General features: G+C 41.4%; 1 protein-coding gene across 1 annotated transcript in view; it reads left to right on the top strand.

The window, feature by feature from the left end:
- The window catches only part of UBE4B (ubiquitination factor E4B), a 618413-nt gene that overhangs the window by 145369 nt on the left and 447500 nt on the right, over positions 1–25544 (top strand). Inside the window, exon 5 of the mRNA XM_053691155.1 lies at positions 5427–5571. Coding sequence (XP_053547130.1) covers positions 5427–5571 — 145 coding nt within the window. The remainder of the gene's footprint in view (positions 1–5426; positions 5572–25544) is intronic.

Genomic DNA, 25544 nt, shown 5'->3' with positions numbered 1-25544 from the left:
TAGATTAGCGGCGAATAATTCAGGGTTTGCTATCGTGGCGCGCAGAGCGCTTTTGCTTAACATCTCTTTCAAGGGTAAAACACTGTTTGGCCCTGACTTGAAAGAGATTATTTCAGACATCACTGGGGGAAAGGGCCACGCCCTTCCTCTGGATAGGTCTTTTAAGGCTAAAAAGAAGCCAAATTTTCGTCCCTTTCGCAGAAACGGACCAGCCTCAAATTCTACACCCTCTAAGCAAGAGGGTAATACTTCTCAAACCAAGCCAGCCTGGAGGCCGATGCAAGGCTGGAACAAGGGTAAGCAGGCCAAGTCACCTGCCACTGCTACCAAAACAGCATGAAGTGTTGGCCCCCGATCTGGGAAGGATCTGGTGGGGGGCAGACTTTCTCTCTTTGCTCAGGCTGGGGCAAGAGATGTTCAGGATCCTTGGGCGCTAGAAATAGTTTCTCAAGGTTATCTCCTGGAATTCAGGGAACTACCCCCAAGGGGAAGGTTCCACGGGTCTCAATTATCTTCGAACAGACATTCTTACACTGTGTAGAAGACCTGTTAAGCATGGGAGTGATTCATCCTGTTCCATTAGGAGAACAAGGGATGGGTTTTTACTCCAACCTGTTCATAATTCCCAAAAAAGAGGGAACATTCAGACCTATTTTAGATCTCAAGATTCTAAACAAGTTTCTAAGGGTTTCATCATTCAAAATGGAAACCATTCGAACGATCCTTCCTACCATCCAGGAAGGTCAATTCATGACCACGGTGGACTTAAAGGATGCGTACCTACGTATTCCTATCCACAAGGAACATTTTCGGTTCCTAAGGTTCGTCTTTCTGGACAAGCATTACCTGTGGCACTTCCATTCGGATTAGCCACTGCTCCAAGGCTTTTCACAAGGGTACTAGGGTCCCTTCTAGCGGTGCTAAGACCAAGGGGCATTGCAGTAGTACCTTACTTGGACGACATCCTGATTCAAGTGTCGTCTCTGTCAAAAGCAAGGGCTCATACGGACATTGTCCTAGCCTTTCTCAGATCTCACAGGTGGAAAGTGAACATAGAAAAAAGTTCTCTGTCCCCGTCAACAAGAGTTCCCTTCTTGGGAACAATAATAGTTTCCTTAGAAATTAAGGTTTTTCTGACAGAGGCCAGAAAATCAAAACTTCTAAGCTCTTGTCAGGTACTTCATTCTGTTCTTCTTCCTTCCATAGCGCAGTCCATGGAAGTAATAGGTTTGATGGTTGCGGCAATGGACATAGTTCCTTTTGCACGAATTCATCTAAGACCATTGCACCTGTGCATGCTCAGACAGTGGAATGGGGATTATACAGACTTGTCTCCGACGATACAAGTAGATCAAATAACCAGAGATTCACTCCGTTGGTGGCTGACCCTGGACAACCTGTCACAGGGAATGAACTTCCGCAGACCAGAGTAGGTCATTGTCACGACCGACGCCAGTCTGGTGGGCTGGGGCGCGGTCTGGGAACCCCTGAAAACTCAGGGTCTATGGTTTCGGGAAGACTCTCTTCTCCCGATAAACATAATGGAACTGAGAGCGATATTCAATGCTCTCAAGGCTTGGCCTCGACTAGCAAAGGCCAAATTCATAAGGTTTCAATCAGACATCATGACGACTGTTACATATATCAACCATCAGGGGGTAACAAGGAGTTCCCTGGCGATGGAGGAGCATCCGGGGGAGTGGGAACTCCATCTGGAAATCTTTGCCCAAATAACTCAATTATGGGGCATTCCAGACATGGTTCTGATGGCCTCTCGTCAGAACTTCATGGTCCCTTGTTACGGGTCCAAATCCAGGGATCCCAAGGCGACTCTATTGGATACAATAGTAGCACCTTGGATCTTCAACCTAGCTTATGTATTCCCACCGTTTCCTCTCATTCCCAGGCTGGTAGCCAGGATCAATCTGGAGAGGGCTTTGGTGACCTTGATAGTTCCTGTGTGGCCACGCAGGACTTGGTATGCAGACCTGGTGAATGTGTCATCGGCTCCACCATGGAAGCTACCTTTGAGACAGGACCTTCTTATTCAGGGTCCATTCGAACATCCGAATCTGGTTTTCCTCCAACTGACTGCTTGGAGTTTGAACGCTTGATTTTATCAAAGCGTGGGTTTTCAGATTCTGTAATAGATACTCTTATTCAGGCTAGAAAGCCTGTAACTAGAAAAATTTACCATAATATATGGAAAAAATATATCTGTTGGTGTGAATCTAAAGGATTCCCATGGAACAAGATAAAAATTCCTAAGATTCTTTCCTTTCTACAAGAAGGTTTGGAGAAAGGATTTTCTGCGAGTTCTCTGAAGGGACAGATCTCTGCTTTATCTGTTTTACTTCACAAAGGGCTGGCAGCTGTGCCAGACGTTTAAGCGTTTGTTCAGGCTCTGGTTAGAATCAAGCCTGTTTACAGACCTTTGACTCTTCCCTGGAGTCTTAATCTAGTTATTTCAGTTCTTCAAGGGGTTCCGTTTGAACCCTTACATTCCGTAGATATTAAATTATTATCTTGGAAAGTTTTGTTTTAGGTTGCAATTTCTTCCGCTAGAAGAGTTTCTGAGTTATCTGCTCTGCAGTGTTCTCCGCCCTATCTGGTCCATGCAGATAAGGTGGTTTTACGTACTGAGCCTGGTTTCCAACAAAAATATTAACCAGGAGATAGTTGTACCTTCTTTGTGTCCGAATCCAGTTTCATAGAAGGAACGTTTGTTACACAATTTGGACGTTGTCCGTGCTCTAAAATTCTATTTAGATGCTACAAAGGATTTCAGACAAACATCTTCCTTGTTTGTTGTTTATTCTGGTAAAAGGAGAGGTCAAAAAGCAACTTCTACCTCTCTATCTCTTTGGCTTAAAAGCATCATCAGATTGGCTTATGAGACTGCCGGACGGCAGCCTCCTGAAAGAATCACAGCTCATTCCACTAGGGCCGTGGCTTCCACATGGGCCTTTAAGAACGAGGCTTCTGTTGGTCAGATATGTAAGGCAGCGATTTGGTCTTCACTGCACACTTTTACCAACTTTTACAAATTTGATACTTTTGCTTCTTCTGAGGCTATTTTTGGGAGAAAGGTTTTGCAAACCGTGGTGCCTTCCATCTAGGTGACCTGATTTGCTCCCTCCCATCATCCGTGTCCTAAAGCTTTGGTATTGGTTCCCACAAGTAAGGATGACGCCGTGGACCGGACACACCTATGTTGGAGAAAACAGAATTTATGTTTACCTGATAAATTAATTTCTCCAACGGTGTGTCCGGTCCACGGCCCGCCCTGATTTTTTAATCAGGTCTGATGATTTATTTTCTTTAACTACAGTCACCACGGTATCATATGATTTCTCCTATGCAAATATTCCTCCTTTACGTCGGTCGAATGACTGGGGAAGGCGGAGCCTGGGAGGGATCATGTGACTTTGCCATTTTCCTGTTGGGGAAGAGAATATCCCACAAGTAAGGATGACGCCGTGGACCGGACACACCGTTGGAGAAAGTAATTTATCAGGTAAACATAAATTCTGTTTTTTTTTTTTTTTTAATAAAAGTTCACCGGATATATTAGGTTGTATAAAGCTAGCACTCATATAATGTTATATTATTATGCACTATGTGCAGAATTATATAACATTATTTTTTAGTTTTACTGGCCCTTTAAAGGTGTCTTAAAATAACCTGCTCTATCCAAATCATGCAAGTTTTTTATTTTATTTTGACTTTCCTGTCCGTTGTAACTCTGAATAACAGAACCTGTGGATTATTACAGAGATAATGTCTCTAAAAGACACTAAATATATCAGCCCTGTATGTGGCTTGATAAGAAAAAGTTTAATGCATTAAACCTTGCTCTTTCTGAAAAAGAATCAAATGCTCAGCAAAGTGAAATCCTTCAGAATACCCCGAAGGCTAAAGTGGTTGGGGGTGTTCAGCTAATGTACTAAAGCATTACTTACAGGTACTAGAAAACCCACTATAGGAACCAAGCAATAGCTCAAGTCTCTTTATCCAGGTCAGCTCAAGTGCTATGAGAAGCCAGGCCTATCACACCCAGTGCTGAACTTATTGAAATATCAGACCTACTGTGTATCACAAAGACCAGGTATTGATGACTTCATAAATACTGGTTGTTTTGAAAGACTTGATACTGTCCCGCTAGCTAGCCTCAGCCATGTTTTCCTGGACACTTATGCGTTACACATGCTGCAGGGTGTAACATGAATACTGCTGTACAGGATCACTATTTGTGTGCTATCCAAGGGTGGAATTCATGTTCCCTTCTGCACACCCTGCAGCATGTGTAACTCATAAGGTGGCAACCCTAATCAGCGCAGGTGATTGGCAATCTAATTTTAAGACTTTAAGTACACTTTTTTTAACAATATTTTTTACTGGAGAAGGAAATACCATTTATACTTCTGCAGTCCCCTAAATAACCTACACTTCCCTAGATGTTTTGCCTATGCAACCGATTTCAATGATCTTTTTTCACTGATAAAATATTATGGCTGATTCACAGTTCTGTTTGCTGCAGTGATGCTGAAGATTGAGTTTCCCTTATAGATCCCTGTCCATTTTTATGAGCCTCCAAGCCACGTAGACCATCTCTCACTGCACCAGGGTTCCAGCTGTATCCAGCCTCGTATTCAATATTACAGCAGAGCTGATTGCCTATTCTCTCCTCTGCTACATATTGTATTTCCCATGCTCTGAAACTTAGTTTATTCACCTTCGTCTCTACAAAATAATTAGCTTGGGTTGTTTTCTCTTACCCCAATATTTGTCCATACATGTCGCCTTGTTTTTCAGAATGGCTTTGATGTTATACCAGCCAGAATTCGCTTTTAATAACATGATTTACTAGGTTAAAAACATACATAAAGCAGGTGCCAGCTTTTGACTTTACAAGGTCCTAACATAGAAAATGGTTTCTTCCAAGGTAATATGTACCTTGTGTTCTGGTTTTGTGGAAGTAACATCAGTTTTCTGGAATTCACAGCCAAATTAAATCCACTTTATATTACTGAAGCTAACTAAACATGAAGCGCATAGCGCACAAACGGGTCACTTTAGTGAAAACAATATAGTGATGGTTATAGAATCTTAGCTTGATTCCTGAAAAAACATGTTAGAAAAATCCCATGAGTTTCTGCACATCTAATATTTAGTATGTTTGTATTTTATGCTAACTCTAAAAATGATGTATAAAGTGTCACCCACTTGTCATATATTTACAAGGCGCCATGATAAATTTCCGTAGTAAAAATGATTTAAAAAACAAAATGGGGTGTGAGATATGCCAGAAAGGTGAATACAGAGCTCTACCAAAAGACTTCTTAAAATTGCTTAATGTAATTGCTTTGTAATGACTTTAACAGCCGTAACCTTGTAAGATGAATTCTTCCTTTGCTCTATATTAGGAGCCCTCTACAGGATCTGAAGTATCAGAGGAACAGTCTTTACAGCTGGTCTGTAAAATCTTCCGAGTGTCCTGGAAGGACAGAGACAGAGATGTCATCTTCCTCCGGTCGCTGTCATCTCAGTTTAGTCGGAATCCAAAAGAAGGTATTTCAATTGGTCCTCTGAAACATGTTTATATGGTAGAAAAACACCATAGAAATGCTAGAAAAGTTTGAAATAACTTGATGAGAAAACAATTTGTTTACCTGATAAATTTATTTCTTAACACGGTGAGTCCACGGATCATCATCAATTACTGTTGGGGATATCAATCGTGGCTAGTAGGAGGAGGCAAAGAGCACCACAGCAAAGCTGTTAAGTATCACTTCTCTACCCACAACCCCCAGACATTCGACCAAAGAAAAGGAGAGAAAGGAAATAACACAAGGTACAGTGAGGTCCACATAATGCCGTAACAACGGTTTTATTATAACAAAATTTCTCAAAGAGAGGAATGTTCTTAAATTTCAGCTTATTTTTAGAGCAATATGTTATTGATTGATACTTAGTGTATCTGTCTGTAACAATATACTTGTCAGCAATGGTACAACAGTATCCTTTTCACGAGTAACCAAATTGCATGAATCCATACAAAGAGAACGAGCCTTGCTCACATTATAAGGAACATTTGGAATCACATGTGTTAAAGCATCACATACATTACATTCAAAGATCATACAATTTATAATATTTTGTAGAACTACAAGTTGCTCCAAATCCACAGTAAAAGGAGTGTAGAGACTTATAATTTTGGTGATTTAACCAGCCCGGATATTTAGTATATATTTTGTCAATCACTGAGATTGATGGTGATTATAGACCTATTATTTTTTCTGGGGTTGAGATATTATCTGGTTATGTGAGGGTTCGATTGCATTCTTTAAATATAAGGTCACAATACTATTATGGTGAAAAGAAGCACTTAGTGCTAGACCACTTACATATAGCAATTCACACTAGCGTAGGCAAATGATGTACATGGATTGAACTGACCCATCCACCATTTTCAGAGTTGAATATTTACATATTTTCTGAGGGGAAGTGTGATTTTAACAACAATAAGGCCCTATTAATATCTACACTAGTCTCCATTATATTTCTTTATGCAGTCATAATTAGCCAGTGTCTGGGTTCTTTTAATGTGCGTGTTACCCTTATTTTAAAGACTTGTTAATAAGTTATATTTTAACCTCCCTTTTTTTGGAATTATACTGCCTATAGTCAGGGCCCAGAGTGCTTATTGTGCATACTTTGTGTGGGGAAACTTTGCTTTCTCTTGCTGCCCCACTTTGTGAAGTAGATTATTTTGATATGCATTAGCACCATTTCCTCTTAATGATTAGTGATTGAATTTATAATATATCTAACCTTATATTAGAAACTACGAGGAAAAGCCTGTGTAGTGCCATTGTTTGATTGTTATAACAAGGTGCAGAGGTGCCTGAGGTTTATATAACAAAGAAAACTGTCTGAAAAAAACAAGGCGGGCCGTGGACTCACCGTATCAAGAAATAAATACATTTATCAGATAAGCATAAATTTTGTTTTCTTTCTAATGACACGATTACTCTACGGATCATCATTAATTACTGTTGGGAATCAATACCCAAGCTAGAGGACACAGATAAGGGAAGGACCAGACAGGTAACCTAAACAGAAGGCATCACTGCTTGTAGAACCCTTCTCCCAAAAGAAACCTCAGCCGAGGCTAAATAATCAACTATGGAAAAATTGTACAGACTATGCAGAGAAAACAAAGAAGCAGCCTTGAAATCCCTTTCACAGAAGCTTCATTTTGATATCCAAAAGAAGAGATTGTCCTAGTGGCGAGGACTCAAATGATCTCAGGAGACTTTTGCCCAGCAGTCTCATAGACCAATATACTTCTCTCACTAGGGAAAGAAAAATAGCAGAAGCTTTCTGACCTTTCCGATTATCAGAGAACAAACAGATAAGAAGACTAGAGTAAATCCTTAGTCACCTGACAATAAATCATGCACAACCTCCAAGTCGTGCAACAAACATTCTTCAGAAAGGAATAACTGTCAAGAAAAGAAACAACATTTTCTTGATAAAAACGTATTATCCAGAACCACTTTCGGAAGAACTTAAAGTAGTGCTAAAACTCGCCTCATCGGATAAAAAAGAAGATAAGGCGAATCACAGTGCCAGGCTGAGAGTTCCGACACTCTCAGAGCAGATGAGATAGCGATAAGAAACAAAACCCTCCAGATATTAATTTAATATCTAAAGAAAGCAATGACTCAAATAGAGCTTACGGAAAAACTTTAACATAGATAAGGCTCCCAGGAATAGCAATAGCCTTAAACATAGGCCAGATTCTTGTGATACAAGGGAAAGAAGAATGACGATGGCACTACCGGAATTGTTGCCCTAATTAATTACAATCAACCCCATAAATAAGAGGTACCATAATCAGTAGCTGGAGGGCGGGTGCTGTACATATGTAGAGAGAGATATGCGAGACAAATTCAGTACAGGACTGAACAAGAAATGTACATGGATAGCACTCAACAACTAAATTAGAATACGTCTGTATGAGACATTGGATAGAAAAGACCCATGCAAAAACATACTGTCTGCATAGAGACGTTTAAAACTTAACTTTTATTTCGCATTAAAAACAAAATAAGACGGTACACACAATTAAAAACACTGTAACAAAGGGGGCCCCCCAAGGTGTATAGGTAATAGCGCTGCTCCAGATAGCAGTGGGACAAAAAATAATAAGATACCCGGTACAATGAAGGTAAAATGTAACACTGGTCTCCTCCACAAGCCACTGCACGTACAAAAACACTGACTAGGGAAATGAGATCCAAGTATACACCCTCAAGTGATATAGGACATAGATAATTTACGGTGCCAGTATACAGATGCTCAGAATGCTTGGTATTAATTGGCACTTGTATATCACTATGATAAGTGCAACTAAGGTGGAATGTCGTCACAATTAAGGAGAGATCAGCACATAGAAATTAATCTGTATATTATAATCTGAGATCGAAAAGATTTTAATATTATAAAGTTACACTATAGTTAGTTTAGGATTTTGTTAACAGACAATGGCTTACTGGATTAATATTGAGTCGCATTAGGGTGTATAGGTATAGCTAAAAGATCAAAGATACACGTAAAACCCTGAAATGCGATTTGAATTTCAAATATAGAAAGTAGATAGTGTTCCTAATAATCTGTTGTGCGGACCCAAACAGGTCAATTAGCATGTGGTATTTTTAGTGACTGTATTGTTAATTACAAACACAGTAGAGACAGTTGATACTTTACACTATTGTATGCCAGCTGTGAGGGTATGTATGTACAGACACTACTCAACCCACACGATGCCCAGGTAATAGAACTGGGTATATATCTTAATGATTAGTATTGTAATGTACTGTGTCTTAAATCACCTACTCACTACAGCGAAAGCTTGTACTTGAATGCTAATATTATACTCATTCAGCTTTCTATGTTGTTGTACTCATAGTGATACACAATCACCTCTCAGCAGTTATATCTACAGCTAATAGCTATAAGTAAAATCTTTACTTTAGGTACTAGAGTGAGGGGTGGTTCTTATCTTTATCTTATTTCCCTAATTTGGGGTCTATATAAAAATACGTTGACCTAATCAATATGGTACTAATAAATGTTGATTTATAAGACTATAAAATACATTTCTCCAACATAGGTGTGTCCGGTCCACGGCGTCATCCTTACTTGTGGGATATTCTCTTCCCCAACAGGAAATGGCAAAGAGCCCAGCAAAGCTGGTCACATGATCCCTCCTAGGCTCCGCCTACCCCAGTCATTCTCTTTGCCGTTGTACAGGCAACATCTCCACGGAGATGGCTTAGAGTTTTTTAGTGTTTAACTGTAGTTTTTATTATTCAATCAAGAGTTTGTTATTTTGAAATAGTGCTGGTATGTACTATTTACTCAGAAACAGAAAAGAGATGAAGATTTCTGTTTGTATGAGGAAAATGATTTTAGCAACCGTAACTAAAATCCATGGCTGTTCCACACAGGACTGTTGAGAGCAATTAACTTCAGTTGGGGGAACAGTGTGCAGTCTCTTGCTGCTTGAGGTATGACACATTCTAACAAGACGATGTAATGCTGGAAGCTGTCATTTTCCCTATGGGATCCGGTAAGCCATGTTTATTACGATTGTAAATAAGGGCTTCACAAGGGCTTATTAAGACTGTAGACTTTTCTGGGCTAAATCGATTCGTTATTAACACATATTTAGCCTTGAGGAATCATTTTATCTGGGTATTTTGATATAATAATATCGGCAGGCACTGTATTAGACACCTTATTTCTTAGGGGCTTTCCCAAAGCATAAACAGAGCCTCATTTTCGCGCCGGTGTGGCGCACTTGTTTTTGAGAGGCATGGCATGCAGTCGCATGTGAGAGGAGCTCTGATACTTAGAAAAGACTTTCTGAAGGCGTCATTTGGTATCGTATTCCCCTTTGGGTTTGGTTGGGTCTCAGCAAAGCAGATACCAGGGACTGTAAAGGGGTTAAAGTTTTAAAACGGCTCCGGTTCCGTTATTTTAAGGGTTAAAGCTTCCAAATTTGGTGTGCAATACTTTTAAGGCTTTAAGACACTGTGGTGAAAATTTGGTGAATTTTGAACAATTCCTTCATGTTTTTTCGCAATTGCAGTAATAAAGTGTGTTCAGTTTAAAATTTAAAGTGACAGTAACGGTTTTATTTTAAAACGTTTTTTGTACTTTATTATCAAGTTTATGCCTGTTTAACATGTCTGAACTACCAGATAGACTGTGTTCTGAATGTGGGGAAGCCAGAATTCCTATTCATTTAAATAAATGTGATTTATGTGATAATGACAATGATGCCCAAGATGATTCCTCAAGTGAGGGGAGTAAGCATGGTACTGCATCATTCCCTCCTTCGTCTACACGAGTCTTGCCCACTCAGGAGGCCCCTAGTACATCTAGCGCGCCAATTCTCCTTACTATGCAACAATTAACGGCTGTAATGGATAATTCTGTCAAAAACATTTTAGCCAAAATGAACCCTTGTCAGCGTAAGCGTGGCTGCTCTGTTTTAGTTACTGAAGAGCATGACGACGCTGATATTAATATCTCTGAAGGGCCCCTAACCCAATCTGAGGGGGCCAGGGAGGTTTTGTCTGAGGGAGAAATTACTGATTCAGGGAACATTTCTCAACAGGCTGAACCTGATGTGATTGCATTTAAATTTAAGTTGGAACATCTCCGCATTTTGCTTAAGGAGGTATTATCCACTCTGGATGATTGTGAAAAGTTGGTCATCCCAGAGAAACTATGTAAAATGGACAAGTTCCTAGAGGTGCCGGGGCTCCCAGAAGCTTTTCCTATACCCAAGCGGGTGGCGGACATTGTTAATAAAGAATGGGAAAGGCCCGGTATTCCTTTCGTCCCTCCCCCCTATGGTCGACCCCAGAAAGGACTTATGGCAGACAGTCCCCAAGGTCGAGGGAGCGGTTTCTACTTTAAACAAACGCACCACTATACCCATAGAGGATAGTTGTGCTTTCAAAGATCCTATGGATAAAAAATTAGAAGGTTTGCTTAAAAAGATGTTTGTTCAGCAGGGTTACCTTCTACAACCAATTTCATGCATTGTCCCTGTCACTACAGCCGCATGTTTCTGGTTTGATGAACTGATAAAGGCGCTCGATAGTGATTCTCCTCCTTATGAGGAGATTATGGACAGAATCAATGCTCTCAAATTGGCTAATTCTTTCACCCTAGACGCCACTTTGCAATTGGCTAGGTTAGCGGCTAAGAATTCTGGGTTTGCTATTGTGGCGCGCAGAGCGCTTTGGTTGAAATCTTGGTCGGCTGATGCGTCTTCCAAGAACAAGCTACTAAACATTCCTTTCAAGGGGAAAACGCTGTTTGGCCCTGACTTGAAAGAGATTATCTCTGATATCACTGGGGGTAAGGGCCACGCCCTTCCTCAGGATCGGCCTTTCAAGGCAAAAAATAGACCTAATTTTCGTCCCTTTCGTAAAAACGGACCAGCCCAAAGTGCTACGTCCTCTAAGCAAGAGGGTAATACTTCTCAAGCCAAGCCAGCTTGGAGACCAATGCAAGGCTGGAACAAGGGAAAGCAGGCCAAGAAACCTGCCACTGCTACCAAGACAGCATGAAATATTGGCCCCCGATCCGGGACCGGATCTGGTGGGGGGCAGGCTCTCTCTCTTCGCTCAGGCTTGGGCAAGAGATGTTCTGGATCCTTGGGCGCTAGAAATAGTCTCCCAGGGTTATCTTCTGGAATTCAAGGGACTTCCCCCAAGGGGGAGGTTCCACAGGTCTCAGTTGTCTTCAGACCACATAAAGAGACAGGCGTTCTTACATTGTGTAGAAGACCTGTTAAAAATGGGAGTGATTCATCCTGTTCCATTAAGGGAACAAGGGATGGGGTTCTACTCCAATCTGTTCATAGTTCCCAAAAAAGAGGGAACGTTCAGACCAATCTTAGATCTCAAGATCTTAAACAAGTTTCTCAAGGTTCCATCGTTCAAGATGGAAACCATTCGAACTATTCTTCCTTCCATCCAGGAAGGTCAATTCATGACCACGGTGGATTTAAAGGATGCGTATCTACATATTCCTATCCACAAGGAACATCATCGGTTCCTAAGGTTCGCATTCCTGGACAAACATTACCAGTTCGTGGCGCTTCCTTTCGGATTAGCCACTGCTCCAAGGATTTTCACAAAGGTACTAGGGTCCCTTCTAGCGGTGCTAAGACCAAGGGGCATTGCAGTAGTACCTTACCTGGACGACATTCTGATTCAAGCGTCGTCCCTTCCTCAAGCAAAGGCTCACACGGACATCGTCCTGGCCTTTCTCAGATCTCACGGCTGGAAAGTGAACGTGGAAAAGAGTTCTCTATCCCCGTCAACAAGGGTTCCCTTCTTGGGAACAATTATAGACTCCTTAGAAATGAGGATTTTTCTAACAGAGGCAAGAAAAACAAAACTTCTAGACTCTTGTCGGATACTTCATTCCGTTCCTCTTCCTTCCATAGCTCAGTGCATGGAAGTGATCGGGTTGATGGTAGCGGCAATGGACATAGTTCCTTTTGCGCGCATTCATCTAAGACCATTACAACTGTGCATGCTCAGTCAGTGGAATGGGGACTATACAGACTTGTCTCCGAAGATACAAGTAAATCAGAGGACCAGAGACTCACTCCGTTGGTGGCTGTCCCTGGACAACCTGTCACAAGGGATGACATTCCGCAGACCGGAGTGGGTCATTGTCACGACCGACGCCAGTCTGATGGGCTGGGGCGCGGTCTGGGGATCCCTGAAAGCTCAGGGTCTTTGGTCTCGGGAAGAATCTCTTCTACCGATAAATATTCTGGAACTGAGAGCGATATTCAATGCTCTCAAGGCTTGGCCTCAGCTAGCGAGGACCAAGTTCATACGGTTTCAATCAGACAACATGACGACTGTTGCGTACATCAACCATCAGGGGGGAACAAGGAGTTCCCTAGCGATGGAAGAAGTGACCAAAATCATTCTATGGGCGGAGTCTCACTCCTGCCACCTGTCTGCTATCCACATCCCAGGAGTGGAAAATTGGGAAGCGGATTTTCTGAGTCGTCAGACATTGTATCCGGGGGAGTGGGAACTCCATCCGGAAATCTTTGCCCAAGTCACTCAGCTGTGGGGCATTCCAGACATGGATCTAATGGCCTCTCGTCAGAACTTCAAAGTTCCTTGCTACGGGTCCAGATCCAGGGATCCCAAGGCGGCTCTAGTGGATGCACTAGTAGCACCTTGGACCTTCAAACTAGCTTATGTGTTCCCGCCGTTTCCTCTCATCCCCAGGCTGGTAGCCAGGATCAATCAGGAGAGGGCGTCGGTGATCTTGATAGCTCCTGCGTGGCCACGCAGGACTTGGTATGCAGATCTGGTGAATATGTCATCGGCTCCACCTTGGAAGCTACCTTTGAGACGAGACCTTCTTGTTCAGGGTCCGTTCGAACATCCGAATCTGGTTTCACTCCAGCTGACTGCTTGGAGATTGAACGCTTGATTTTATCGAAGCGAGGATTCTCAGATTCTGTTATCGATACTCTTGTTCAGGCCAGAAAGCCTGTAACTAGAAAGATTTACCACAAGATTTGGAAAAAATATATCTGTTGGTGTGAATCTAAAGGTTTCCCTTGGGACAAGGTTAAGATTCCTAGGATTCTATCCTTCCTTCAAGAAGGATTGGAAAAAGGATTATCTGCAAGTTCCCTGAAGGGACAGATTTCCGCCTTGTCGGTGTTACTTCACAAAAAGCTGGCAGCTGTGCCAGATGTTCAAGCCTTTGTTCAGGCTCTGGTTAGAATCAAGCCTGTTTACAAACCTTTGACTCCTCCTTGGAGTCTCAATTTAGTTCTTTCAGTTCTTCAGGGGGTTCCGTTTGAACCCTTGCATTCCGTTGATATTAAATTATTATCTTGGAAAGTTTTGTTTTTGGTGGCAATTTCTTCTGCTAGAAGAGTTTCAGAATTATCTGCTCTGCAGTGTTCTCCTCCTTATCTGGTGTTCCATGCAGATAAGGTGGTTTTGCGCACTAAACCTGGTTTTCTTCCGAAAGTTGTTTCTAACAAAAACATTAACCAGGAGATTATCGTACCTTCTCTGTGTCCGAAACCAGCTTCAAAGAAGGAACGTTTGTTGCACAATTTGGATGTTGTTCGCGCTCTAAAATTCTATTTAGATGCTACAAAGGATTTTAGACAAACATCTTCCTTGTTTGTTGTTTATTCCGGTAAAAGGAGAGGTCAAAAAGCAACTTCTACCTCTCTCTCCTTTTGGATTAAAAGCATCATTAGATTGGCTTACGAGACTGCCGGACGGCAGCCTCCCGAAAGAATCACAGCTCATTCCACTAGGGCTGTGGCTTCCACATGGGCCTTCAAGAACGAGGCTTCTGTTGATCAGATATGTAGGGCAGCGACTTGGTCTTCACTGCACACTTTTACCAAATTTTACAAGTTTGATACTTTTGCTTCTTCTGAGGCTATTTTTGGGAGAAAGGTTTTGCAAGCCGTGGTGCCTTCCATTTAGGTGACCTGATTTGCTCCCTCCCTTCATCCGTGTCCTAAAGCTTTGGTATTGGTTCCCACAAGTAAGGATGACGCCGTGGACCGGACACACCTATGTTGGAGAAAACAGAATTTATGTTTACCTGATAAATTACTTTCTCCAACGGTGTGTCCGGTCCACGGCCCGCCCTGGTTTTTTTAATCAGGTCTGATATTTTATTTTCTTTAACTACAGTCACCACGGTACCATATGGTTTCTCCTATGCAAATATTCCTCCTTAACGTCGGTCGAATGACTGGGGTAGGCGGAGCCTAGGAGGGATCATGTGACCAGCTTTGCTGGGCTCTTTGCCATTTCCTGTTGGGGAAGAGAATATCCCACAAGTAAGGATGACGCCGTGGACCGGACACACCGTTGGAGAAAGTAATTTATCAGGTAAACATAAATTCTGTTTTCATGGGCTTATCCAGTGTGTCCTACTGCTATACCATAACAGGTGCTCAATTTAATTAATACGACCACACTTTGGTGGTTGGGGATTAGAAATACTAATCATTAAGATATATACCCAGTTCTATTACCTGGGCATCGTGTGGGTTGAGTAGTGTCTGTACATACATACCCTCAGCTGGCATACAATAGTGTAAAGTATCAACTGTCTCTACTCTGTTTGTAAATAACAATACATACACTAAAAATACCACATGCTAATTGACCTGTTTGGGTCCGCACAACAGATTATTAGGAACACTATCTACTTCCTATATTTGAAATTCAAATCGCATTTAAGGGTTTTACGTGTATCTTTGATCTTTTAGCTATACCTATACACCCTAATGCGACTCAATATTAATCCAGTAAGCCATTGTCTGTTAACAAAATCCTAAACTAACTATAGTGTAACTTAATAATATTAAAATCTTTTCGATCTCAGATTATAATATACAGATTAATTTCTATGTGCTGATCTCTCCTTAATTGTGACGACATTCCACCTTAGTTGCACTTATCATAGTGATATACAAGTGCCAATTAATACCCAGCATTCTGAGCATCTGTATACTGGCACCGTAAATGATCTATGTCCTATATCACTTGAGGGTGTATACTTGGATCTAATTTCCCTAGTCAGTGTTTTTGCACGTGCAGTGGCTTGTGGAGGACCTTCATTGTACCGGGTATCTTATTATTTTTTGTCCCACTGCTATCTGGAGCAGCGCTATTACCTATACACCTTGGGGGGCCCCCTTTGTTACAGTGTTTTTAATTGTGTGTACCGTCTTATTTTGTTTTTAATGCGAAATAAAAGTTAAGTTTTAAACGTCTCTATGCAGACAGTATGTTTTTGCATGGGTCTTTTCTATCCAATGTCTCATACAGACGTATTCTAATTTAGTTGTTGAGTGCTATCCATGTACATTTCTTGTTCAGTCCTGTACTGAATTGGTCTCGCATAGGCCAGATTCTGACCAAGACCTGACCCAAAGATTATACATCTGGCACGTTCGCCAGACACTTATGCATGATCTAATTAGAGAACTGAAGAAAGACAGAATGCCAAATCCTTCAAATCACTCCATGAAGAAATTTAAGCCACATCTTATGGGAAATCTTACTCGTAACAGGCTGCCAGCCTGAATCAAGGTCTCAAAAACCAACTCAGAAAAACCATTGCAGAAACATATGCCATCCCCAGGAGGAAGTCTGCCTACACAGAAAAAAACACTTCCCAGTAGTCCACCCCTGGAATGTGGAAAGCAGATAGGTAACAATTGTGAGCTTTCCTCACTGAATAATCTGTCACCTCCTTCATGGCTAAGGAACTCCAAGTTCCTCCCTGGTTGTTGACGAAAACCATTGAGGAGACATTGGAACCCTGCTAAGGACAACTGAAGCCAAGCCATCAGAACATTGTAAATCGCTCCCCACTTCAAGATGTGAAAAAGGAGAGCAGACACTTCCGTGTCCATATCCCTGTCCTTTAACAAGACCCAGACTGATTCCCAGCCCCGAAGAATGACGTCTGCGGTCACAACACCCAGGAATGCCTAAAGAGCACACGCCCTAAGACAGCTACTCCTGAGAAAGCACTCTGGGATAGAGACTCATGTCAACTGACCTAGATCTATCCTCTAAGACAGATCTGAACATTCCACAAAATAGCAAAGGAATGTTGTCCAAATTAGCCCTCAGAGCCATTCCTCTTATACATAGTCGCTGAAAAGTGAAGGCGAAAACAACTGCAGCTAAAACCAAACTTCCAACCTTCTGGTTGTCAAAAAGCTAAACTATTTACCGGACCAAAAGAGCTCGCCGTTGGCCGGACTGAAGTCTGCAGATAAAAAAATAGAATCTGACCACTGTTAGAATCTTCTCCTATGATAGAGAATCTATTAAAATCCCTAATAAATCATCCTTGTAGATGATAACCAGACCCGACCTTGCTTAGCTTCCGCGATCAGACAAGATTGGGCGCATTCATGGTGGAGTGGTCGTAGGCTGGATAATGAACTCTTCTCCAGATATTCTGAAGAAGAACACCCCTGTAATACCTTAAGACCTAGGTATCTTTCTAGGATGACAAGACTTAGCACTTGAGCAGACCCCAATAATAGGGACAATAAACACACATCCTTCAGATCTATGTTCGATCTGAACAGGTCCTCTGGAACCAAAGGATAATGGTTACTACTTTGAGAACAAAACTTGAGAAAAGTTGAGGTAATTACCTAGATTCCGTTCCCAAACTGGGACTGGAACCATCCCTCCTAGAGAGGAAGACCCTGAACACAGTTCAAGGAATGCCTCTCATCATACCTGAATTGCAGAAACTCTAGAATAAGAAATCTGAATAATCCTGCTGAAAAAAGAAAGGAAAACGTTCCCTTAGACTTACTCTCCTGACGAGTGGAAGAAAAACCTCTTTCCACCCAAACAGTCAGGAGACGGTTCCAAACAAAGTCTCATCCTTGAAAGACAACGCCGGAAGCGGGGAATTGGAGGAATTATAAAATATTGAACCTGCAACTCCAGAACTATCAGCCTAAACTGTACCGCTAAGCCACAGGTAGGCATATCTTCTGAAGAAGACTTCAGCCACAATACCCCGCAGCCTAGCAAAGCAAGTCTAATAAGACAAGGCATTGTTCAAAATGAATAATTAAACCTCCAGCTTCTCATCCAAGGATATGAAAGGAGCGCCATAAGGAACGAAGTTCTAAGAGCCATAGTATAAAAACTCTACTTAAGGCACTGTGCGATTTAATGGAGAAAGCTACAGGAATATACCTTGAGGGACGGGAGATATGAAGAAAGGCATCCCTGGCTTCTCCAAATCCTGAGAATAATTCCAAGGCACGACTAGAAACACTTCCTCATAGGAATGATCATTATTGAAACAGTAACGTTCACAAAACTATAAAAGGTTGACAATGACAAGGGAATCAATGTCGTCCAAGTAGCCAAAACCTCCTTTACATACACGAGGTAGTCAAGCGTACATCTGAAGTATAGGACTTCAACATTAGAAGAAGGAATTAAACTTCCAATCTGAGATTGCACCCTCAGAAGTCTACCGGCGAAGTTTCCTCCACAGCTCAGAAAAGAGAGCAACCTGCGTAGAGAAGTGGAGCAGAAACCTTACAATCTGAATAAAAACATATCCTCTTGCAATTTTCCTGAAATAAGGAAAAAAAACTAACTGTACATACAAAAGTTTTACAATTGAGCCACCCGGTTAAGGAAACCAAAAACAAAAAAATAACTGCTTACATAGACATCTCACTAATTAAGCAGAAAAAATATTCTTCAAAATTATAGCCAAATTTATACTATTTATTTATCAAGTAATTTGCCCCGCATAGAGTCTTTATTAAAAGCGACAGTTCAAACAGCTATAAGAAAAAAATCAAAGCATGTATTTTCACCTTATAACGTATTAAAACACTATTTGGCAATTTGACAGGTGTAATTCCCTAAGGTCTAAGAATAGCCATTGGTTAATAAAACAATTTTTGCCAGACTATAGCGGCAGCTAAATAAAAACAATAGACCTAGCAAACTTGCAGCACAAGTGCGCTGCTCCGCTATACACCTGGAGAGCGAGTCGGGACTACGGACTGCATTCCTTAGAACCCAAAATGGCGCCGCTCCGTCTGAGGGGGCGAGATGAAAAATTGCAAAAAGATGAAGTGCACAAACCTCGCGCTTCATCTGCCATAAGGGAATAACAAACGCAGTTCTTTTTCCTGCAATTGTAAATCGTACCTTTTAAAACAGGCGACAGAAGGAAAGGCGAACTCTCCCCTAGGCAATACAGACATAAAATCGTATTACAGATTTTACTGTCCCCTCATTCCCCCTCTTATTCAAAACACATAGGAATATAAACTGACAAGACTTAACGTGTCAAAAGCATTCATATACATAAGGTTTAGATTATTATTATATAAATGATCTGAGCCTCAAGTTAGTTAACCCCTTCTATCCTGAAGTAGATTAATGCATAAATCTCCCCAATCACATTAAAAGTTCCTGCTCGCTGCCAGAAAATGTCCTTATTAAGGAATTTGTGTCCCAAATAAATACAGATAGGGCTGAACCCCTGCAGTGCCAGCCTCCTAGCCCCAGAAGACAAAGGCACTTACCTGTATATTCAGCTGTCTGGCAGGAAGACAGCTCACCCGGATTGAGAGGATGCCACTCCTCACAGAGACCTTAGGAAACAAGAAAAGACAGAGTAAACCTACTCTGGCCTTTCACACTAAGGGCAGCAAACATTTTAGGAAAACGCAGCAAGGGCTACCTTACAAGCTCTCAACTGCTCTAAAGCCACCACTGCCCTACTGAAGAGACTAACATGGAGTACGGCTACACCCAGGACTTGAGAAGTTCAGAGTAAACCTACTCTGTTATTCAAGATAATAAAATTTTGCTTAAAGTAAAAGAAATTCAATATCTTCAGACACAGAAAACTTCACCTCCTTCTTGCTCCGCAGGCAAAGAGAATGACTGGGGGTTGTGGGTAGGGAAGTGATACTTAACAGCTTTGCTGTCGTGCTCTTTGCCTCCTCCAGCTTGCCAGGAGTGATATTCCCAACAGTAATTGATGATGATCTGTGGACTCACCGTGTCATTAGAAAGAAAAGTTAATGTTTACTTTATCCGGTTACTGTATTTTGAAGGAGAATGAATTTGTAAAATTAACCTATTTCACTTTAAAATAAAGATTATAAAGTTATCAGGTCAGGATTATTTTCATGCTGGGACTCTGGGATAATGGGAAAGGTGCAACACAAGTTCTCCGTCAGAATTAAAACTAAAGGCAAGTTTCTGCTTTTATCAGCCATATAAATTATAGCTTGGCAAATTCAGGCAGCAACATCTTCTAGAATTGTACCTATCCTATAAAATGCATAGCTGGGTCCGAACTAGAGGAATTTTACTTCATTAAATATGCTAAAATGGAGATCTACGCTGAAATGAGCGCACTATGGGAACACTACCTCAAACCATAATACCTTGCACTTAATTTGTCTAAATGGATCAAATTATAACATAATTGTCTTTCTGCACCCTAATAGCATAAATAAGGTGGGATATAAAAATACAAAGTCAAACTCTGGATACATTGGTTGTCCACAAAGATTTCATGACGAGTCAACCAGCCTTTTTAAATACGTAGTTATAAAAACTACCCTACCACGTACAGTATCTTTATTTCCCTTTTCCCCTTTTTACCTTCCTTCTTTCCTTTTTTCTCTCGCCTATCTTTCTTTTATGTTTTACCTTATTTGTTCATATATCTCATCACAAAACTTAGGTTTAATAGGCGAGATCCATGAGTGATCTCCTATAATTCAAGGAGCCTTAAACCTTTCCTTGGTTTAATATGAGGTCCAAAAGAGGCCCCTTGTGATTACTAAAAGGCTCAAAGAATGTATGGCATGATATATAAATTGAAGACTACATTTCGTTATTGTATTGTTTTTATTACTTATCTTGGTTTCAAGAAGTTTGTATGCCTTATTTCAAACCTCAATAAATAAATAAAAATAAAAAATGCATAGCTGGGTCCTTGTGTTATGTTTTTTTTAACTGGCTCCTCAGTTTCATTTGTAAAGCTTTGATTACTTAAAGTAAAGTACATTGACATCCTTAATACCCTGTCTCAGTGCTTTGCATTGTTACTTAAGGGATAAATTGTGAAGGTTCATAATTTTTTTTTTTTTGGTGGTCTAAAATCTTTAAAGGACCACTTAACACAATAGAATAGAAAAATCTATAATCCATTATAAATAGACAATGCAAAAGCACTTGTTTTGAATTTAACATGAGTAGTAGATTTCTTTTTCCTGACACATTTCAGTTAGTTTTATTTCTTCTGTTAAGTGTGATCAGTCCACGGGTCATCATTACTTGTGGGATATTAACTGCTCCCCTACAGGAAGTGCAAGAGGATTCACCCAGCATAGTTGCTATATAGCTCCTCCCCTCTACGTCACCTCCAGTCATTCTCTTGCACCCAACGACTAGATAGGATGTGTGAGAGGACTATGGTGATATATTTAGTTTTTATATCTTCAATCAAAAGTTTGTTATTTTATAATAGCACCGGAGTGTGTTATTCCTTCTCTGGTAGAATTTGAAGAAGAATCTACCTGAGTTTTTCTATGATTTTAGCCGGAGTAGTTAAGATCATATTGCTGTTTCTCGGCCATCTGAGGAGAGGTAAACTTCAGATCAGGGGACAGCAGGCAGATTAATCTGCAAAGAGGTATGTAGCAGTTTATTATTTTCTGACATGGAATTGATGAGAAAATCCTGCCATACCGTTATAATGTAAACTCAGCCTTGAATGCAGTAGATGTAGCTGATATCAGGCTGTCATGTATGTATATTTTACACTTCAGTTTTCTGGGAAATGGTACTTCTCTGGCTTTTAAACTGTATACATAGACTTAACCTATTTTGCAGGGACTTGCAATAGGTTTTAAATGACAATTAATTATTGAGGTAAAACGTTTTTTTTTTTTGCTGGCATGTAAAAACGTTTTTTTCTCTGAGGTACTGGGTGAAAAAATGTTTTGGGCACTATTTTTCCACTTGGCAATAGTTTTGATTTAAATTAGAGCAGTTCACTGATCCCTCTCACTGTTATGTGTGTGGGGGAGGGGCGATTTTTGGCGCTTTTTCTAAGCATCAGAAAAACTCAGTCAGAGGTTCATTTTCTTCCTGCATGATCCGGTTCATCTCTACAGAGTTCAGGGATCTCCAAAGCCTTTTTTGAGGGAAGTAATCATTACAGCAGAGCTGTGCTGATTGTATTGACTGTGATATAAAAAACGTTTATTTGTGTATTTTTTTCTGCTGCCTGGGTTAGTTATCATTTGCTGAGGGGAACAATCCTTTGCTAAAACTGTATATTCTGACAAAGATTGATGCTATAACTTAATTATTTTATCTGTTATAATATTTTTCTGTGCTTCTTAAAGGCACAGTTCGTTTTCATATTATTTGTAAATTACTTTGAAAAGTATTTCCAAGTTGCTGTTTATTTGCTAGTGTGTTAAACATGTCTGATTCAGAGGAATATCTATGTGCTATATGTGTTAATGCCAAAGTGGAGCCCAATAGAAATGTATGTACTAAATGTATTGATGCTACTTTAAAAAACAGTCAATCTGTACAAATTGAACATATTTCACCAAACGACGAGGGGAGAGTTATGCCGACTAACTCGCCTCACGTGTCAGTACCTGCATCTCCCGCTCAGGAGGTGCGTGATATTGTAGCGCCGAGTGCATCTGGGCGGCCATTACAAATCACATTACAAGATATGGCTACTGTTATGACTGAAGTTTTGGCTAAACTACCAGAACTAAGAGGTAAACGTGATCACTCTGGGATGAGAACAGAGTGCGCTGATAATGCAAGGGCCATGTCTGATACTGCGTCACAGTTTGCAGAACGTGAAGACGGAGAGCTTCATTCTGTGGGTGACGGTTCTGATCCAAATAAACTGGACTCAGACATTTCAAATTTTAAATTTAAGCTTGAGAACCTCCGTGTGTTACTAGGGGAGGTATTAGCGGCTCTGAATGATTGTAACACAGTTGCAATCCCAGAAAAAATGTGTAGGTTGGATAAATATTTTGCGGTACCGACGAGTACTGACGTTTTTCCTATACCTAAGAGACTTACTGACATTGTTACTAAGGAGTGGGATAGACCCGGTGTGCCTTTCTCACCCCCTCCTATATTCAGAAAAATGTTTCCAATAGACGCCGCCACACGGGACTTATGGCAAATGGTCCCTAAGGTGGAGGGAGCAGTTTCTACTTTAGCTAAGCGTACCACTATCCCAGTGGAGGATAGCTGTGCTTTTTCAGATCCAATGGATAAAAAATTAGAGGGTTACCTTAAGAAAATGTTTGTTCAACAAGGGTTTATATTGCAACCTCTTGCATGTATTGCGCCTGTCACGGCTGCAGCAGCATTTTGGTTTGAGTCTCTGGAAGAGACACTTCAATCATCCACACTAGATGACATCACACACAAACTTAAATTCCTTAAGTTAGCTAATTCATTTATTTCAGATGCCGTAGTACATTTAACTAAACTTGCGGCTAAAAATTCAGGATTCGCCATTCAGGCACGCAGAGCTCTGTGGCTGAAATCCTGGTCAGCTGATGTTACGTCTAAATCTAAATTGCTTAATATTCCTTTCAAAGGGCAGACCTTATTCGGGCCCGGCTTGAAAGAGATTATTGCTGACATTACAGGAGGTAAAGGTCATGCCCTGCCTCAGGACAAGGCCAAAGCCAAGGCTAGACAGTCCAATTTTCGTTCCTTTCGTAATTTCAAAGCAGGAGCAGCATCAACTTCCTCTGCACCAAAACAGGAAGGAGCTGTTGCTCGCTACAGACAAGGCTGGAAACCTAACCAGTCCTGGAACAGGGGCAAACAGGCCAGAAAACCTGCTGCTGCCCCTAAGACAGCATGAATTGAGGGCCCCCGATCCGGGACCGGATCTAGTGGGGGGCAGACTTTCCCTCTTCGCCCAGGCTTGGGCAAGAGATGTTCAGGATCCCTGGGCGTTAGAGATCATATCTCAGGGATACCTTCTGGACTTCAAATCCTCTCCCCCAAGAGGGAGATTTCATCTGTCAAGGTTGTCAACAAACCTAACAAAGAAGGAAGCGTTTCTACGCTGCGTACAAGATCTTTTATTAATGGGAGTGATCCATCCAGTTCCGCGGTTGGAACAAGGACAAGGGTTTTACTCAAATCTGTTTGTAGTTCCCAAAAAAGAGGGAACCTTCAGGCCAATCTTGGATTTAAAGATCCTAAACAAATTCCTAAGAGTTCCATCGTTCAAGATGGAAACTATTCGAACAATTTTGCCCATGATCCAAGAGGGTCAGTACATGACCACAGTGGATTTAAAGGATGCTTACCTTCACATACCGATTCACAAAAGTCATTACCGGTATCTAAGGTTTGCCTTTTTAGACAGGCATTACCAGTTTGTAGCTCTTCCATTCGGACTGGCTACGGCTCCAAGAATCTTCACAAAGGTTCTGGGCACTCTTCTGGCGGTACTAAGACCGCGAGGAATTTCAGTAGCTCCGTACTTAGACGACATACTGATACAAGCTTCAAGCTTTCAAACTGCCAAATCTCATACAGAGATAGTACTGGCATTTCTAGGGTCGCATGGATGGAAAGTGAACGAAGAGAAAAGTTCTCTCTTTCCACTCACAAGAGTTCCCTTCCTGGGGACTCTGATAGATTCTGTAGAAATGAAGATTTACCTGACAGAGGACAGGTTAACAAAACTTCAAAATGCATGCCGTGTCCTTCATTCCACTCTAAATCTTAATCAAGAGACCAGAAATTCTCTTCTATGGTGGCTTTATCGGCCACATCTGTCCAGGGGAATGCCATTCAGCAGGCCAGACTGGTCAATTGTAACAACAGACGCCAGCCTACTAGGTTGGGGCGCTGTCTGGAATTCTCTGAAGGCTCAGGGACTATGGAATCAGGAGGAGAGTCTTCTTCCAATAAACATTCTGGAATTGAGAGCAGTCCTCAATGCTCTTCTGGCTTGGCCCCAGTTAACAACTCGGGGGTTCATCAGGTTCCAGTCGGACAACATCACGACTGTAGCTTATATCAACCATCAGGGAGGGACAAGAAGCTCCCTAGCAATGATGGAAGGATCGAAGATAATTCGCTGGGCAGAGTCTCACTCTTGCCACCTGTCTGCAATCCACATCCCGGGAGTGGAGAACTGGGAGGCGGATTTCTTAAGTCGTCAGACTTTTCATCCGGGGGAGTGGGAACTTCATCCAGAGGTCTTTGCCCAAATACTTCGACGTTGGGGCAAACCAGAGATAGATCTCATGGCGTCTCGACAGAACGCCAAGCTTCCGCGCTACGGGTCCAGATCCAGGGATCCGGGAGCGGTCCTGATAGATGCCTTGACAGCACCATGGACCTTCAGGATGGCTTATGTGTTTCCACCTTTCCCGATGCTTCCTCGATTGATTGCCAGAATCAAACAGGAGAAAGCATCAGTGATTCTAATAGCGCCTGCATGGCCACGCAGGACTTGGTATACAGATCTGGTGGACATGTCATTCTGTCCACCTTGGTCGTTACCTCTGAGACAGGACCTTCTGATTCAGGGTCCTTTCAAACATCAAAATCTAACTTCTCTGAAGCTGACTGCTTGGAAATTGAACGCTTGATCTTATCAAAGCGTGGTTTTTCTGAGTCAGTTATTGATACCTTAATACAGGCTAGGAAGCCTGTTACCAGAAAGATTTACCATAAAATATGGCGTAAATACCTATATTGGTGCGAATCCAAAGGTTACTCTTGGAGTAAGGTTAGGATTCCTAGGATATTGTCTTTTCTACAAGAAGGTTTAGAAAAGGGGTTATCCGCTAGTTCCTTAAAGGGACAGATCTCAGCTCT

This window comes from Bombina bombina, chromosome 8, assembly GCF_027579735.1.
Source record: "Bombina bombina isolate aBomBom1 chromosome 8, aBomBom1.pri, whole genome shotgun sequence".
Lineage (NCBI taxonomy): Eukaryota > Metazoa > Chordata > Amphibia > Anura > Bombinatoridae > Bombina > Bombina bombina.
This window is presented reverse-complemented; position numbering and strand designations above follow the sequence as displayed.